We start from the raw sequence: 19,345 nt of genomic DNA, 5'->3' as shown, positions 1-19,345 counted from the left end.
AACATCTTTATTTGTGAGCAAGGAAACCGGATCTGGAGCCACTGGGTGACAATAACCACATGCAGCCCCAGCGGCTATTTTTCCATAGTCTTTTTTCAGAGTGGAGACACATTTTCGCATTGTTTCTTTCCCTTGAGTGTAAACAAGTCCTTTGCCCAAGACCTTCGTCCTGCTCCCCAGCCACAGCAGCTGTGTCTCCAGGCTGCCTGGTGTCTGCAGAACGGCAAAGTTCAGCCGCAGCAGCTTTCCAAGAAAACAACACCAAAGCCATCCCTCCTCCCCCAGATTCCTTCTCTCCCAACAGCTCAAAGGAAACATCCAAAGCATTTTGCACGGGGTTTTAATGGCTGTGCTGTTGCTTCTATTTTTAAATCAAGGGGGAAAAGACTTGGAGGTATTTATAAATAAAGGCTGTAAGAAAACCAGCCCTCTTTATCCATAGTGCTACACAGAGTGACAATTGCATGTCTTATATATAAAGCCATGGAGACAGTGGGTTCATGGGAACACCCCTCCCTGCCCAGCGCTTCCACGTGGCACAGCCATAAACCAGAACAAACCAATGCAAAACCAAACCCCTGTGACTACAACTGCAAAAAGGCGGCAGCAGCCAGTGGGGGAAACCTTGGTGAGGCCACGGCTCGACAACAGACCCAGTGCAAGCAGGGAGCACAGGCCGGCGTGTCTGGACACGAGGGTTGCAGGGGATACTGAGTCAGGCGGTTGCTGGATTCCTGGCCCAGCCTCTAGGCACAAGCAAATATTCCAGGCTTCTGACCTCCTCGCCGTACAGCAAGTTGTAACACAGTACAGGTTTCGTTTACTGAGACCTTCTGGAACCAAGTAGTTTATAAAATCTCAGCTCAAGACTGGGTCTTTCACGTAACACAACCCCATCATGAGTCAGATAACATTCGGTACAGTAAATAGATCATTTAGTTTGGGTGGAAGAGGTACCCTCTCTACAGCACGCCTGATATTGATGACTGCTTAGTATCTCCTCTGCCTGAATCCTTCCTGACCCCTCTTCTCTGCAGGGTAACACAGAAAGCAACACTTTTCCACGAGTGAAGAAGGACTTTTGAAACCACCCCAGCTAACTCAGATACATCTCACTAGCATCTTATCTACTGGTACACATCTGAGATGTCCGCACGAGAGCAAGCGCCATGGTTTTCCAACATGCAATGGAGACCAACCGTTTGCTGAGGCCAGGATCATGGCTTGGAGCATCTCCGTGTCAAACTGGTTGTTCGGCCAGGCTCCACCTTCCTCTCCATTCTGGGAGCTATGGGAAAAGAAAATAAACAGCAAGTTACTAGAGCTCAGTCAGGAGGAGCAGGCTTGTCAGAGAAAAGCTAAAGCTGTGGGCTCACCTCCTGGAGGAAAGGTGTTTGCAGGCTCTAAACCCTTTCATTAAGTAACACTCAAGAGTCAAGACACTTTCAGTGGTCTCCATCCCTCACCAGGCTTTCAAAAAATGACCACCAATACCAAAAGCACTTGGAGGCTCAGTGGTGTTTCCAGCAACACCTGTCAGGCTCCTGCTGACTTCAGAGACAGCCAGCACCTCATTACCTCAAAATCCCACCATACATAGTGCAATACCACAAAAAATTCTGGCCCTAAAGCCTCAGAGGTGAGTGCACCCTTGTACAACCAGATCCTCTGTTCCTTTTGAAGGCCATGTGAGTGGATGCACCTTTCAAGCTATTTCAGGCTACAATTCCATTCTGCATTTATAAGATGGAAGGTGAGAAAACCCTGCGGCATGGTGGGCTTTGGGATCAGCATGAAGCCAGCTTCCTGGCACCCCAAAACTTGCTCTGATGGGAGTCCAAGAGCAGCTGGCAGCTCCACAGAACTGGCAGCAAACAGTGCTGGGGAGGCTGAAGCAACAGGAGGGGAAAGAAAGGAGGTGGGCACCTGGCATGTCTCCTGAGACTGGGGGGGCTGAGCACCACAGATCCGCCTGGGAAACCTCTGAGGATGCTACCAGACCTGGACTAAGGAGGTTTTGTGACCCGAGGGTACAATCGGCAGTCTGTGTGCACTCTAACAAGCCCTGCTTTCATGTTTACCAGGTGCCAGCTGTGCTTGGCCACCGCTCACTAGTGGTGACGCTTCCCCTGCCGGAGATGTCAGGCTCTGCTCCCAGAGCCCCTCCGGAGTCTCCCCACTTCCAGCAGAGACCTGAACATCTTGCCAGTTTCCTGGGTCCTCCTCTTCTCTGACCGTGAGTGACCAAAGCACCCATAGCATCTGTCTCCCCTCTCCCAGATGGGTGCTCTGAGCACCTGCAGCTCTTGCCACCCACTGGGGCACCAGCATCTGCCCCTGGGCTGTGCACTGGCTCGCCTGGGACGAGGTCTGCCCTGCTCTTGCAGCCAGGAGCTCTACAAAAGTGAGATGGGGGAGTTTGAAAGCCCTAGGAGAGAGCTGAGCCCATTTCCCAGGCAAGTGTTCAAACCACCAGACTGCAAGGCATGGAGGTGGCCTCCTCCTCTTCCTTCACCACTGCAGTCTCAGCCCTTACACCCAGGAGCTGCCAGACCCCAAAGCCTTGCTCAGAACCTGAAGCCCCACTCAGATCCTGAAGCCCTGCTCAGATCCCAGAGCCCCACTCAGACCCCAAAGCCCCACTCAGATCCCAAAGCCTCGCTCTGATCCCAAAGCCCCGCTCAGACCCCAAAGCCCCAGTCAGACTTCAAAGCCCTGCTCAGATCCCAGAGCCCCGCTCAGATCCCAGAGCTCCACTCAGACCCCAAAGCCCCACTCAGAGCCCAAAGCCCCGCTCAGATCCCAATCACAGAATGTCAGGCATTGGAAGGGACCTGTAAAGCTCATCCAATGCAATCCCCCCATGGAGCAGGAACACCCAGCTGAGGTTCCACAGGAAGGTGCCAGGCAGGTTTGAATGTCTGCAGAGAAGGAGACTCCACAACCTCCCTGGGCAGCCTGGGCCAGTGTTCTGTCACCAGTTTTCTGTTGCTCATATCCCAAAGACACACTCAGACCACAAAGTCCCAGTCAGAGCCTGAAGCCCCTCTCAGACCCCAAAGCCCTGCTCAGAACCCAAAGCCCCGCTCAGACAAGCTCAAGCAGATGAGATCTCCCCCAGTTCTGGGGTTCCCCACTAGCAGCTCCATGCTTGAGCGCTCAGCACCCCACACGTTGCAAATGCCAGCACAGGCACTGCCGGTGCCAACTCAGCACTGCGTGCTGGGCAGCAGATGGGCTCTTCAGCTCCGTGCTGAGCATCCTGCTGCCCGAGCGCCCCGTCAGCTGCACCCACTGCAGCCCCCGCACAGAGGACAGGCTCTATATGGCCATTTCAGAAATGGAACAGACCCACAGGCATGTCCTTGAAGGTTGTATCTGCCATGGTGACCTTCTAGCATGGACAGCTACTGTCCCAGCTGCACCAGAGCTCTGCAAGGAGGGAGCCCTGAGCACACAAGAGCTTTCCCCATCCTACCTGTGCAAATGTTCTCACACAAGAAGAACTGCAGATGCACGGGGTGGATAAGAGTGCCCATGAGCTCTGACTGGGCCCCACATGGCCCTACTTGGTCACACCACTTGGTATGGACCCAGTGAGGGGTATATATGGGCAAACTCCCTTATCACCTCTCCCTTTCGTACCTGTGGAACACAAGGGGGAGCTGGGCATCACTTATTCCTTTCAAATTGTACAATTAATTAGCTGAACAAAGTTACATGTAGCGTGTTTTCAGATAGTCTTGGAGCCTGACTTCTCTTTCAGATCTGCAAATGAGGCTTGCTGTTCAACAGCGTGTTTCCCTTTTCCCCATAAGCTATTATCAGTTGTCTGAGCTTCATTTAGAAGTTAGCAGTGCTGAGAAGGTGGCCCCATTCCCTTGGCTCAGAGCCATACAGTGCTGTATGCTTCTTCTTATGCACGGGTATTCGGTGTCTCCTCGATGAGCTGACCCAACTCTAACCCTGGCTAAGTTAGCTCTTGGTTGGTTTGGCACCAAAGTTGTTTTAAGAGAAATGGCAAGTGCACATGCTTGAGAGGTAGCACTATTGTACCACTGCATTGGTTCAAGCGTCTTGTGAAATGTTTTTGTGATTGTGCCAGTTGACCTAAGAAAAGCCATGACCTCCTGTTAGAAGTTTACTCTGACAGCACCTTGCTTATATCTTCAGGCTACCATGGCTGTTACTGAAACACGAGCGCGAGCCCTCAGGAGACACGAGTTTGTCAAATGTCTAACCATGTGTAAATGTAACAAACTTAATACTACTCCTCTTGAAGTCACGTCTTTGTGTTGCATTGAAGCTGTATAAAGCCACTCCTGTTAAGCCTTTCTTTAGGGACAAAGACATGACATTGAATGTGTAAAGTACTTCCGCTAAACTAGATTTCCCAAAAACTGCGTGATCATTTGTGCCCATAATCACCTAAAATAAACGCTTTTAGTGCTTTTACTTAAGTGCTTCTTAATCCCTGTTTCTGTTTTGCAGTGTAGTGCAGAGGATCTCACTTCTAGCAAAGCAGAAATTTTTCTTTTCCACAATTTGAAAGGAACCTTCTTTTTACTTTTTTTTTCCATGCCTTCATAATTTTTTGCATTTTGGTACCGGAGGTATTGCTGTTTGTACACGCTTTTTTGAATTGGCTATAGACAGGTGGTGTGCGTGATAATCCATAAAGATGTAGCCTCTGTTATATAAATGCTTGAGAACTTAGAATAATAGAATAGTTTGTGTTGGAAGGGGCCTCCAAACTCATCTGGTCCAACCAGGGACATCTTCAGCCAGATCAGGTTGGTCAGAGCCCCATCCAGCTTCTAAGAAAGCATTTCTTAATTGTATTTGTATTATTTGTCCTATTATTTACATACTTGTGTTGCTATACATCAGGATGGAAGTACCAAATATATTGACTACACAGGAGCTGTTAATAAAACTTCTAAAGCCTGAAATTTAAGAAGCAAATGGTTTAGAGCCTTTTGATTCTGAGTGCAAGGGTGTGCGTACGGACAGTCACAGGGACTCTATGGAAAATCTGGTCTTAAGCAACTTTCCCAAAGACACACAGGACCTGTGCCAGGACCACACGACCCTCTGTCCCTTCCCCTCCTGTGCCGCCTGCCTGATCCATCCCCAGCAGGCACAGGGCACTGCTCTCACAACCGTGTATCTGCAGAGGATACAAACAATCCCTGATGTGGCAGAGGCTGCCCCGACACGACCCTGCCGACAGCACCGCTTCCAAAATACCTGCTGTCTGCTGCAACCCAGGGCGTCCCAAAACCTATTTATATCCGTCCTCCGCAACATGTGCAGTGGCACAATTTCAAGAAAGCCAGAAGCAAGATTTGCTCTTCTTGCAAATTGATTTCAGTGCTTGTACGACGGTTGTGATGAGACTCCTCAGACGTGGGTACTGCTGTCCAGACATGGGGACAAGGTGGGGACAGCCCTGGGGTTGTAGAGACCTGTTAATGTCACAAGCAGGGCTGGGAATAGAGCCCCACGCTAGATCCAATAAAGGACTTAGGAACCTAAACCCCATTGCAAACCACAACCCATCCAGCACTGGTTAACCCCAGCAGCTCCTGCCCCATCAACTGCCCATCCTTAGGTTCCCAGGTTCTCCAGGGCTGCAGGAAAAGTGCCCAGAAACACCCCAATGCCTCCCAGATGCTGCTCCTGGCTCTGGACACTGCCCCACCACACTGGTAGATCTGGGGATGGGGAAAGAAAAAGCACAGGGAAGTGACAAATCCTTTTTTATTTCAATTGTAATATTCTGGTGGTTTGAACTCTGTTTCGAAATTGGAGGCCCAGGTTCAACTCCCTGTTTGACATGACAATGTCAGCATCACGTTTTCCACCCCCCAAAAGGCTCTTTCCTCCCCTCCTACCTCTCCAAGCAACGGGTTGCACTGGACAGCCGCTCCTCCTGTCCGAGCCGTGTTTCCATGCCTCAGATGGCAGGAACACGTGTAAGGAACAGCTCACCCTGAGGATCATCCCCAGAGGATGGGGAGACAGTTCTGAAACTGTCTTTTCCTTTCTTCTGGTCTTAAGGAGTGAACAGGTGTGAACTCACATGGTGGACTCCACTGGCCCCTGTGTTACAGCTACACCTCAGTGACAGGGGGACAGCCAAAGCGCTACATCTCCTTAATGCCCTGTGGGATCACAAAATCAGAGTGTTTCAGATGGAGAGGGACACGAAGTACACAGCCTGACAAAGGTGGGAAGGTCCAACACGCCTCTCAAACAGGGTCAAGCTTCCAGCTGGCTCCAACTTTATATTAGATCCTCATGGTTCTGAGCAGCCACAGTTTGAGTAGGAGACTTCTCCATCTCTCTGGCCTCCTGTCCCAGTGTTTCACAACCATCGGGTGAAAAATGTTTCCTAATATCTACTCTGAATTTTTCTTGTTGCAACACATGCTCTTTGACCCTCGTCCTTTCACTGTGCAGCTCTGAAGACAGCAATGAGACCCTTCTAACTCTCACACCTCCAAGCTAAAGGAGCTCTCAGCCCCTTGTCCGCTGCCACAGGCTCCAGACTGCTGATCATTTTGGTGGCTCCCATTTGGCCATGTCTTTGTTGCAGTGGGGAGCCCAAAAACTGGGCACAGTGCTCCAGATACAGTCCAATAAATGCCAAATTGAGGGCAAACCATCTCTTCTCCTGACCTGCTGGCTACAATCTTACCAGTAAAACCCAGTATACAGTAGGGGTGCACTGGTGACTCATGTTCAACCTGCTGGCACCCAGGTCCTCTTCTGCAAATCTACAGCCCCCAGCGCTCCTGAATTTTACACAAACAGCCCCGAAGTTGTGTGCCTGCTCCCCATGATGCCATGCAAAAAAGCAATTTTAGAAATGCCTTAGCATTGCAAAAAATGGTATTGAGCTCACTTTTCCAAGCAGGAAATTCAAGTGCCTCAATTACTTGCAGTGCAATCATCCAGAATTCAAAGGCATGGAAAAAAAAAGAAGTGCTGTAATCTAAAAACACCCAAAAATAACTTATTGCATTGGAAAAAAGCACACAGCTGATGACCAGATCTGGCTGTCTTCCACAGCTATAGAACAGAGTTGTGAATCAGAGCTGTGAATCACCGGTTCAATAGCGAGCAGCCTGCCCTGCCCTGCTCCCCCTGCCCTGGGCGGGCAGACCTGGACCCCCCCTTGCAGCCCTGCTCAGCGCAGTCTTAACCACTGCCCGGAATAGGAGGGCTGGTTCCTATGGAAATGACTGCAAGGACTCACTGTTTTTAATGCAAATGCCATTGACTGAATAATTTGCCTTTTTTTTTTCCTAAAAACCCATCCCCCATAGAATGGATTTTTTTTTCCCTGTTCAATTCTACTCCACACTTCAAAGCTCAGCAAAGAGCTGGCTTGCATTTTCGGGAACCTTTCCAGTTAGGAACAGAGGGAAGGAAGCAAACCCACGCCTGAGATAAATCTGAGGATACAGCAGCTTAGGGGGCTCGGGACATGGTGGGGAGAACAGTGCAGGGGCTGTAAGGGCTTCCTGAGCAGCGCAGGGTGGACCCAGGTGCCTTGCTGACCGACTATTTTATGACATCCCCAGTCACCACATCCCTTTTAACCTCCATTTCAAGCACAGAATTATTCATTTCCTTGCGGGGTTGCTATGGAGCTCGTCACTATGGCAGCCAAAGACCTTGCAAATATTTATTTGCACAACTGCCCGGTGGATTCCTGAAAAATTGTTTTCCTTGCTCTGCAGCTGGAAACATGAGCCATAGCAGCACCACAACAAATTGAAGAAATGTATTGGTGCCAGAGTGGTGCTGGCAGAGCCCCAGGGGCTGAAGAGGACAGCCCAGCACCCCATGGGCGAGACCCGGGCACCCTGTGGGTGTCTGGCAGGGCTGTGGGCAGCACTTGGCCTGAGGGTGTTCCCTCACCATCCTCCCTCCACTCTCATTTAGGGCTTTCTGGCTCCCACAACAGCAGCCCTCCAGCCAGCACCGCTGCCACCCCACAGTCCTGGCTGCTCTCAAGCTTTGAGGACGTGGCTGGGGTTTGTTTGTCCTCCCAGCCTCTTCTCCTTTCTCTCCCATTGTCTCCCCAGCTCTGGCTGCTGCTCCCACTCTCCCATCACCTCCCCGGGCAGCTCCTCACCCTGGCCTCCCCTTCCCACCCAGCTCCCAGGGCTGGCATGCATCTTACAGCCCATTTCTCCAGCCCCATTCCTGAGTATCCCCCAGTCCCCTCGGGCTGCCCCCAAAGCCTGACCCCCCCCTGAACTGCTATTTCTTCTGCCAGATTCCTCCAAGCCCTCCCTGCCACCTCCTACACACAGCTCCAGCCAGAAGCAGCAGCAGACACAAAATCTCAGCCTGCACCTTTCCAGACTGGCAAAGTGACAGGCAATAGGGATGGATCCATCCCTGCTGGTGCTGAGCCTCCTCCACGCTTGGGGTGGGCTGGGGACACAGCCCCACGGCTGGGGACACAGCCCCAGGGCCAGCATCCCTCTGTCCTGCCACCTGCGCCAGCCTCCCACAGCCACAGCCCATCACCCTCCCGCCTCCCCCAGCCTCCAAAAAAAAAAGAACCAGCTCCAAAATTGCCACAATTTCCTGCTTTCTTTCTCCCTTCCTTCACAGAGGATGCTGCCGGCCCTTCCCCCACACTCCTCGCATTCTCTGCCGCTTCTGTAATGCAATTAAAGGGGCTGGAGAGGGGCTGGACGAGGCCCAGCTTTCAGATCATGACTTTGCAAAGATGGGATTGAAAAATGTTAGCAGGCAAGCCGGGGGGAAGATTTGCAGCCTCCCAAAGCACCAGGGAGTCATTATTCCCAGCCAGCGGAGTCACTGGGATGCTGCTCCACCAGGCAGAGGCAGAACAAAAGGCCACCATGTCTCTAAAAGTGGGACCAGTGGTAGTGTCCCCCTCCTCGGGGACTTTTCTAGTCCTCCTGAACGAGTCAGAGCTGAGACTAGTGATTATTTCACCCAGCCCACCCTGCCGCCACCTGTGCCCCAAATGCGCCAGAAAGGGTATTTTGGGAAATTCTTTGGAAAGTTGTTGCGTATTTGTCAGACCCCGCACCCCTGCAGCCGGCCATGGCATCTGCTCAGCTGCGCAGGAAGCAGGTGGAGAGAGAAAACTAAACTAATACACGTAGCACCTGCTAAATTACCTAAAATAGTATTTCTATACATAATGCTGTGATGACGAAGCTCCTGATATTCTGGGGGCTTTCCAGAATGAGAAACACATTGCATCACAGGGATATTTCCCTTTCTCCATAAAAGACTCTCCAGCTTTTGTCCCACCTGGCAGGATCTGGATGGCTCAGACTCCAAGGGCCGTGACAAATGCAGATAAAAGGATTATTGGCCCAAGATGGTCAATAAGGGAAGAAAACATTCAGTTGAAGAAGGCCATGTGATCTAAAAAGATGCTAAAACGCTGGATTTGCTGAAATGTCAGCTGTTAACAGACAAAAGGGGGAACTCTGCAAGCAGGAGTGCTCGCAGGCACCGTGCACAGCACAGGTGACCAACTTTGTGGTCTCCTGGCTGTGGAAGGGGAGTTGGACTGAGACCTGGATGTACCGCGACAGAACCTTCAGCTTCCAGCCCCAGTATCAGCTCCACAGGATGAGGGGAAAGGAGAGCAGTTATCCAGGGACAGCTCCTGCCTGTCCTGCCACCCCAAATCCTCTCCAAAATTGCACCATGGATCCACAGCGCATGCTCAGAGCAAACCAGGCTCTCAGAAGCCTCATAATGCTTTAAAGGAGCATTTTCTCTGCAGCATTTGATAGGAAAACACAATCATCGAATCACTGAATTTGGAAAAGACCTTAAGATTGAGTCCAGCTGTAAACCAAACACTGCCAAGACTATCTCTAAACCACGTCCTTAAGAACCTCATCTGCACATCTTTTAAACCCCTCCAGGGATGGTGACTCCAGCACTGCCCTGGGCAGCCTGTTCCAATGCCCCACAGCCCTTTGGGGAAGAAATTGTTCCCCACATCCAACCTCAGCCTCCCCTGGTGCAACTTGAGGCCGTTTCCTCTGCTCCCGGCGCTTGTTCCTGGGGAGCAGAGCCCGACCCCCCCTGGCTCCAAGCTCCTTTCAGGCAGTTCAGAGATCAGAAGGTCTCCCCTCAGCTCCTGTTCTCCAGCTGAACCCCCCAGGTCCCTCAGCCACTCCCATCACACTTGGGCTCCAGCCCCTCACCAGCTTTGCTGCTCTTCTTTCAACATGCTCTGCAGCCCAAAAAGTCAATAGTGTCCTGGGCTGCATCACCAGCAGCATGGCCAGCAGGTTGAGGGAGGTGATTCTGTCGCTCTACTCAGCTCTCGTGGCACAGCCCAGGGCACAGCATCCAGCTCTGGGGTCCTCAGCACAGGACAGACATGGACCTGCTGGAGAGGGGCCAGAGGAGCCACAGAAATGATCCGAGGCTGGAACAGCTCTGCTGGGAGGACAGGCTGAGAGAGCTGGGGTGTTCGGCCTGGAGAAGAGAAGCTCCGGTGAGACTTTATTGCACCTTTTAGTAAATAAAGAGGCTTATAAGAAAGAGAAAGACTCTACCAGGGCCTGTCATGACAGGACAAGGGGCAACAGCTCTAAACTGAAAGAGGGGAGGGTAACATTGGACATACAGAAGAAATGTTTTACAATGAGGATGGTGAAGCACTCGGACAGGCTACCCAGATTAGCTATGGAAGCCCCATCGCTGGAAATTTTCAAGACCAGGCTGGACAGGGCTCTGAACAACCTGATCTGGGTGAATAAGTCCCTGCCCATGGTAGGGGGTTGGGCTGGATGAGCTTTGAAGGTCCCTGCCAACCCAAACTGTTCTGTGAATCTGTGATGCTATGAAAAGATGCCAGAAGAGCCACAGTGGGGCTTGAGAGGGATGGAAGTGTCACAGCCGCAGGGACCTGGCTCTGCAACCCAGCACTGGAGGGCAGGGACAGGACTGCTGCAGCTTGATCAGCATCTCTGTGTGCCCCTTTTCACATGTTTTCAATTAAAGAGTGAACAGAAGCTAAATCTGCCAGCGTTCACCTTTACATCACCACTGGCGCATCTGTGCTTGTGCTTTATGGCACTTGCTACTGTGTCCACTACAACACTACACAAACCTGCAACGTTAATTCCTACCAGACACCCCTGTGTCTGCTGGGTTAGCAAGTAGGTTTTTTTTTAGGAAGGACATGCTCAAGCCTGTGTCTGTGGCCAGTTGTCTTTTTGCTGTGTATACACCCCCGTGCTGCGTAAGCCCATGGATGTCTGCATCTCCCTCTGCCTCTGTCCCCTGGTTCCAGCTGCTGCGTGCTCTGGGATGGCCCCTCAGATACACACATATGGTGTCCCCTTGGCAGAGACATGTCCTGGTACACCAAGGTGCTGCTGTCATGCTGGCCAGGGGAGGGTCAGATTGGACATTAGGAAACATTTCTTCCCAGAAATGGCTGTCGGGCATTGGAACAGGCTGCCCAGAGCAGTGGTGGAGTCACCATCCCTGGAGAGGTTGAACAGACACAGAGATTAAGTTCTCAGGGACGTGGGTTAGTGCCAGTGCTGGGTTAATAGTTGGACTCGATGATCTCGAGGGTCTCTTCCAACCTAAATGATTCTACGATTCTACAACCACCCCAAACACACACCAGAAGCCCCTCAAGCTGCAGCCACCCTTCAGCAGTGTGTCTGCACACTCTGAACCCCAAGAACACACCTGAGAGCATTTAAGGACTATTCTTGGGACACCTTTTTTCCCCTCCCCATCCCACATCACACACAGGCAGGCTGCCACTAGCCCTGTGGGTCCAATTCTTAGAGCTCAGGTGTGAAAATGAAACAAAGAATGAAAAAACCCCACTCCTTTCCTTCATAGGTCTTCTATGGGTACTGCTGCAAACCCTTTCTGCTGCACTCCCCTTCCTCCCTCTGCACAGCCGGGGTGGTAGAGTCAAAAGGGGCAGCTGGGATGCTGTTTAATAGGTGAGTGAAGTGAACATCACTACCGGCTGTGTTCGCCCTGGGAGAGGGAATCTGGCTGGCAACAGCGCTGGAACGTATTAACACAGGGAGATACAGGATTGGAGAAAATAAATGGAGGGGGGATGCAAAATGGCATTCTATATCTTCTTCACATGTTTGCTCCTCCCTCCACTCCTGACTGGGGATTTCCACATTGCTTCCCATCTCATTGTGAGCCCCCCACACCACCTCTTGGCTGCCTCCTGCCTGGGATCCCCTCCCAGCCTATCCCCATGGCCGAGATTGTCCCCACTCCTCCCACAAGCTGCCCAGGACATACCGGCTCTTCTCATCCCAGGTTGTCTCACCCTCCCGTGCCCACCTGTGAGCAACACAGAGCCCTCGCCACCCCTCCAAGAGGGAAAACCTGACTTGAGCCCAGTGTTTTCCTGAATAAACCATCCCACAGAGATCACAACAAAGAGCTACCAGGGTCAGGCAAGTACCAGGAATGCGCAGGGCACAGGCCCGAGCTCTGTTCCTTTGGCAGTTAGTTAAACAGCAACAAGATGGGTCCCTCGTACCAGCCCCGGTCCCTGTGTTATCCTCCATACACACCCCTCAGGGAAACCCCACGCTGATCCCACAGGGATGTCCTGCAGCGCTGCTGGACTTTGTGTCTGGGACAATTCATCACTGTAATCTACACAACAGCCACTGATCTGATTAGTCTGGGAATGGCATCTGCTGCTCCATATCATTCTGTAGTCATTTACATTTGCCCAGAGACAGCCAGGATGCTTTTTTTTTGTAGAAAACACAAACATCACTTAATTCATTAATCTATCCTCCTGTTTCTACCAAACAAGATTGAGAATCGTTCTACTCAGGTCTGACTCCCCACCACATTTTCAGAGGATATTGTCTGAGCTCTTATTTCCTGAGCATGTGCACCAGAGCTCTTCTGCGTTTCAGAACAAAGAAAAATTCTCTTTGTTGTCCTGTAACTGTGCTGTGAATGCAGCGATGTGCAAGACTGAGAGACGGTCCCAGGTTATTGAGCTCACCCTGGGTTTGCCTGGTTCCAGGTGCTCAGAAATGTGCAGGATTTGTTTCAGTGGGCAGGGCTATGCTAAGAAAATACAAGATTGTTCCCTTCTCCAGCTCCCATGAAGGCAGCAAAGGAGGAATCGCAATGTGGGTTTAAGCATGCTTCCTGGCTCAGGATCCATGCCGAACTCCCTCCGGGATCAATTCAAACCGCCAGTCAAAGCTGCCTTGTCTTTATAGCTATTTAATTTGCGTCAGGCAAATGCAGTTAAGAGCACATCCCTTCTTTTTCTTCTCAGCTAAGAGGTGGCCTGTGCTCCCCAAGCAGAGCCCTGCAGTTCAGGGAGCTCGTGGTCCTGGGGAGTTTCTGCCCTTGCACCCTCCGGTATCACCAACCAGTGCCTGGGGAATTCACACACCAGACACTGAAATGCTGGTAAGAGCACAACAGAGAGCAGCCTGCTTTCCAGGATTTGCCTGTTTGATCAGCAGGGACATGGCAGGGCTGGGCACTGAACATATAGTACTTTCTATTTCTACCCTTTGGCATCGCAACACGTGTTTAGAATAAAGACACCGTGATTTAACTTAAAACAGGATAAAAGAAACCAAAAAATGAAAATAGAACTGTTTCATTGCAAATGTGGAATTTGCACACAGCTAGGTGGGGAAAACCAGCACTCACTAATCCACTGAGTTAGTTCAGTACCAGCCTGTGCTCAGGCAAAACTCCCCTCCAAACCGGGCGGCCAGCCCATCCTGTGGGAACCCCTGCTGTTTCAGGGACAACCGTGGGCACCAAGGTCACACATGTACCTCATGTACCAGAACCAACATGTCACACTCGTTCAGCTCCCCATGGACAGTCTGAGGTTGCCTTTCCCCCTGCCCTCTTCCCACCTCACACACTGCTGCTCCCACTCGGGCACCGGGAAGGGGCTGGAGCTTGCAAAAAGCATCAGGCAGGAGCTGGAGTGGGGGTCACTGTCCCATGACATGAGAAAAGGTCCCTGTCACTGAGTTAAGTTACCCTGCAGTGCATCAGCTCTGTGCCTTGAAGAGCTCTGGTACGATGAGAGAAGAGGGAGCAATAGCGCTGGCTCCAATGTGGCTCATTTACTCGCTTCTCGTAATAAAACAGTTACAGCAGCTTTGGTGCACTTCTGTATTAACAGGGCTTTGTTAATTGTCATTTGAACCAGAGCATAAATGGTTAGAAAGATTTTTCTTGATTAAAACATTGTCAGTGATAGGGAATTCAACAGAGCTCTGAGAAAACTTCCAGCAATGGCCTTGTTGTTAAAGTCCATGGCTGGTGTCTAGTGGGAACACTTTATATGCTTTACATCAAGCCCTCACTCCATTTTGCCTTTGTCAGCCAGAAGAGCCTAGTAACAAAGTTAAATTGCTGCACCAAATTAACTATAGGAGCCTCTTAATTTTCTGTTAAGCTATTGAACCAGTCCCAAGGAAAGACTGAGACACAATCAGATGGTGCAGACATTTAACTGCAACCTCCAACACCAAAATCCAGGACCCGATGATCCCTGTGGCACCATTTAAACCTCCACCGAAGCCGCCAGAGTGGCCACCAGCAATGACAAAGCACAGAGGAATGAGCTCCTCTCTTTTATGCAGAGACGCAGCGCCTGACCGCACCAGCCAAGGAAGCACAGCATCCAAATTTCTCCCGATTGCTTCAAGAACACAATCCTTGGGTATGCCCCCAAAAATACAAGCTCGCCACATATAAATTATCCTGGAGCCAGTTTCCTCATATACAATAACCTCTGGTTGAAGTATCTACAGAGGAAGGTGGACTCCCAGTTTAAGTCCTTTCTTACCCTGATGGTACTCAAGGGAGTTCACTCCCTGAAGAGGATCCCTGCACCTGCCTACAAACCAGGAGGGAAGATGGGAGAGGTGAAGGGTGCCTGCTCAACATTTTCTTGTCAATGCTTCCTCACTGTGTACCAAGAAAACCCAACTTCACTGGGCCAGAGGCAAGAGAGCGCAGAGTCTCTCTTGGGAGGCAGGTCTCTGCTCTGCTGCCAGGGCTTCTCATCTTTTCGGCATCACATGAAAACTGGAAAAAATTCAGCCATGGTTTTGAGAGCAAGAGCAGACCTCAGGAGACCTCCTTCCTGTGAGCCTCCTCACTCATTAGGTTTAATTTCTTCTTCTGTAGCCTCGAGTGGAAGCATGCAGAGCACTCCTCACCTGGATGATCTGATGAACCACCCTGTGCCGGAGATGGCACTTCCCAAGGAATGCAAGAAAGGTTCCAAACTCCCCAACAAATGGAGTCAGATCCAGGGTTCCTAACTCTGGTTCAGCCAGATTAGCCCATAGGGGAAAGCACATAGAGTGGCATTTCATAGAATCATAGAATCATTTAGGCTGGAAACCACCCTCAAGATCATCAAGTCCAACCATAACCTAACTCTTGCACTAAACCGTGTTCCTAAGAACCCCATTTCCATGTCTTTTAAACACCTCCAGGGATGGTGACTCAACCACTTCCCTGGTCACACTGTTCCAATGCTTCACAACTCTTTCCATGAAGAAACTTTTCCTAATATCCAATCTGAGCCTTCCCTGGTGCAACTTGAAGCCATTTCCTCTCGTCCTAAAGGGACCTCGTCCCATGAGTGACCTGCTCCTGCTGAGTTAGATGTGGCTGGGACATGTTTCTTCAAACGGGCCTTTGGGGACCTGAGGCTCATCTACCCAACTTCGGCTGCCACGGGGGCTTACACAGTGGTTCGGCTCTAGGTGCTCAAGCCAGGGCAAGAAATACACTTCAGCAGTGCAGAGCTCGACACTCCGTGTCTGGTAAAGGGACTCGCACAGTGATTCCCAGTGGCCACCACGCAAGGGGAAGAATCAAGTTTTTGGACTCAGAATCTAGTCTAAATGCTCAAAATCTGCTTTAAATAACAAGCCTTTCTCTATGAAGCATATTTTACAGTCCTTTAACCATCTCACAGCTTCACCTGGAGCTCCCCCCAATTCCTGGCTGTCCCCCTGGAGCTGTAGACACCAAAGACAGACACACTATTGCAAACAACAGCTGTCACACCAGCATCAAACAGAGCTGACACAGCAGCAGCCCTATTTCTGACTCTTTGGCTGGACAATTCTACCAATGACAGGGAACACCCATCCTCAGAGCTGCCAGCCAAGGACTTTCCAGCTCTGAAAGTGGCACACAAAGGAGAGACACCTTCACCAGACACATATATGGAGAAAAAGGCACTTACCCACTCGTTCCAGGTCTCTGGGTCTGAGAGAAGCGCCAGTCTGTGTTAGGCTGAGCTTGCTGCAGAGAAAACAGAAGAGTTTTAATACCTCCATTCTTGCCTTTGAAAATGAAAGCGAACTGATCCTGGATTATTTCAGTCTGGAATATCAGTGTGTTCTTTCCAAGTAAAGAAAATCAATTAGAACAAAACAAGGCTCCCCCCCACCCTTTCCTGCGTATTTCTGAACCAGCATGAATACTAAAAAGCATGACAAAAACCATTCAGTGAATAATCTTCCAAAGCAGCTCAGGAAACCAGGCTGTGAAAGAAATGAAGCATGAAATAAACTGATAAGGGCATCAATTCAGCAGGAGCACTGGTAGCAAAGGAAGGAGTTTGGAGGAGGGGGAGGGTGGGGGTGCCAGATTTAATTGATACTGAGAAAGACGCTTTTAATGCCAGAAGGTAAAACCATAACAGATCTTCCTAATCTGTCCTTCTTCTGTCCTGAAAAAGCCCTGCCTGAGATCACACATCGTATTTGAATGACTTTTCCTAGATGCTGGGACCTCAGAGCATTACAATATTTTTCTGTCCGCAGGGCAATGAACAAACTTCCGACAGCAAAAGAAAAAAGCATTATTTGTTTAGGATACACAATAAACTTCAGACACAGCAGCACACTTTGTAACTTCATTAGTAAGCCCCCATATCGCTTTCTGCCCGTGTTATTTTACCGTCAGACAATGGACATTTTGTAAATAAGGAAGGACATGAAGCAGGCTTGTATATTCCTGTTTGAATCACGCTTTTGTGAAGAGCACTAAATAGCAGAACTGTTTGCTGCCTGGAAGACACATACTTCCGAAAATCTTAATCTTCTTAATTAACTCCAGAATAATATGCTACCTGGAAAGGACAACATTTCTCTCTGCTACCTTAGGAATGAGCAGTTCAGTCCATACAGTGGAACAGCAATTTTATAGGATTATTCTGCTTGTACATGCAATTACTAAGGAAAAGTGAAGACGGGTAAAGCTGACCTAGATTTTTATTTAGTAGATGTGATTTCACTAATTTATCCACAGCTTTGATGATTCTCATGAAAGAATATATTAGAATAAATTAATCCCCTAAAATAGAGGCCCCACTGGTACCCACGCTGCACACAAATTAAGCTGTTTAAATACTTGCCCTCCAGATTTCAGATACACATTTTTGCACACGCTGACACACAATCCGGCACTAGATAAGCCCTTCCCAATCTATTTTTTGAATTCCTGTCGTAATTACCACTTTCAAATTTAGGGCAGGCATTTATGACACAAAATTACTTGACTTCTTATATCCCAGTTATAAAAGCTACAGCTAAATACAATCACCTACATCCGTATTTAGATGTCTGAATACAAGTGGCTAAAGTTTTCAAAGCACACCGCTGCCTATGTCTCTGCAAGCCCAAGGGCATGTAAGGTCACCAGATCTTTCTGAAAAATGTCACAATGTTCAGTACTGAATGATGCATTCGGTCCCTTGCTCGAAAGGGCTAAGCTGGAAAATTATCCCTTTTAACTCTTAGAGAGTTGAGAAATGAGAAATTTCTACAACACACCTCTAAAACAGAGCAAAAGAAACACCGAAAACTTTGCTTTCAGATAACGTCGTACTGCCCCCCAGATTGTACACCACGCAGAATAAAGGGGTTGAACAGAATCAAGAAGTTAAACACCCAAGCCCCATGTTCCTGACCATGTTAAGAATTACTTTAAAAATAAAAGAGTACGAACGGGGCCGAGGGAAAACTTTCCACTTCTATGAACACTTTGATTTCACATTGCCGCCTTCCCCCACCTCCATCAAGCCGAGCCAAAACTTTCACCTGCCACCTCCCAGGAGGTGACAGTGACACACATCCCCTGAAGCCACCTTCTTAGGCAGAAGGACAGCCAAAGAACAGCCAGTTGGCCTGGATATTACGGACCATTGCGCTTAAGGGACAGGACAGTAAGAAAGACCCATCTCTTACCCCATCACAGGGACTCGCTAAGGTGCTGGTCACCTGCTCATAGGCAGCCATGGTCTCCGCAGTGCTCGAATGGCTGAAAGGTTTTACAAAGAGGAAATCGCTCTGGTCGGACATGGGCGAGAAACACGAGGTGTAATTCTGCGCTTGGGAGGTCAAGCCTGCTCCTCCCACGTCCAGGTACTTGATGAAGCCATCTGGCTTCATCTGCCCGCGGAAATGGGAGGCCGGCTTGCGGCCAGTCCCTTGGCAGCAATCGGTGAAGGTCCAGCTGGCAGTGCCAGCTTTGAGACACCGGGCAGCCGCCAGAGCAAACATCACACAGGACACAAGGGAAATGGACACCAAGGAGATGATGAGGTAAAGTGTTAGGTTAGTATCCTTGGGAGAAGATTTGGGGAGGTCCAAGGACTTGGCAAAGTCCTGCACACTGTTTTCCTCCGGAGAAATGACTATTACCACTGAGGCCGAGAGGGACGGTGTGCCATTGTCCCTCACTTCGACCACCAGCCTGTGGGGATCTTCTGACTCCTTGAGAGCCTGTGCAACCCTTATCTCTCCAGAGCGGCGTTCCACTTGGAAAGGCAAAGCCTCAGCGGTCTCCTGCAGCTGGTAGGACAGCCAGGCATTATGGCCACTATCAGCATCAACAGCTACAATTTTGGTGACCAGATAGCCAGGTTCTACCAAGGCTGGGATGGTTTGGTGGAAGGCAGAGCCCTTAGGGACAGATGGGTAGACAATGGTGGGTGCATTGTCATTCTCATCCAGGATGAACACATGGACAACAGCAGTGCTACTCAGTGCAGGAGACCCAGCATCCTTCACCTCCACAGGCACCTGGAACACCTTATCCTGCTCATAATCCAAAGCCCGCACAGTGTAGATGGTGCCATTGTCCTGGTCTATCCGGAAGTAGGTTGAGATGGGTACATCCTGCATCCCATTGTCCAGTATGGAGTAAGATAGCTTGGCGTTGCTACCTTCGTCAGGATCAGATGCTGACACTGAAAAGACAGAAGTTCCAGGAGGGGCATTTTCCTGAATGT

The 19,345-nt window shown here is 50.1% G+C and overlaps 1 protein-coding gene across 1 annotated transcript in view; it reads right to left on the bottom strand.

Moving 5' to 3' along the window:
* LOC136107651 (uncharacterized) overlaps positions 1–19,345 on the bottom strand; it is a 207,289-nt gene that overhangs the window by 6,850 nt on the left and 181,094 nt on the right. Inside the window, exons 5-6 of the mRNA XM_071814576.1 lie at positions 16,292–16,350; positions 1,200–1,288 (exon numbers count right to left, since the gene is read on the bottom strand). Of these exons, the coding sequence (XP_071670677.1) occupies positions 1,200–1,288; positions 16,292–16,350 (148 nt within the window). The remainder of the gene's footprint in view (positions 1–1,199; positions 1,289–16,291; positions 16,351–19,345) is intronic.

The sequence above is a fragment of the Patagioenas fasciata genome, chromosome 14 (genome assembly GCF_037038585.1).
Source record: "Patagioenas fasciata isolate bPatFas1 chromosome 14, bPatFas1.hap1, whole genome shotgun sequence".
Lineage (NCBI taxonomy): Eukaryota > Metazoa > Chordata > Aves > Columbiformes > Columbidae > Patagioenas > Patagioenas fasciata.
The sequence above is the reverse complement of the archived record's forward strand: the minus strand, read 5'-3'. Positions and strand labels throughout refer to the sequence as shown.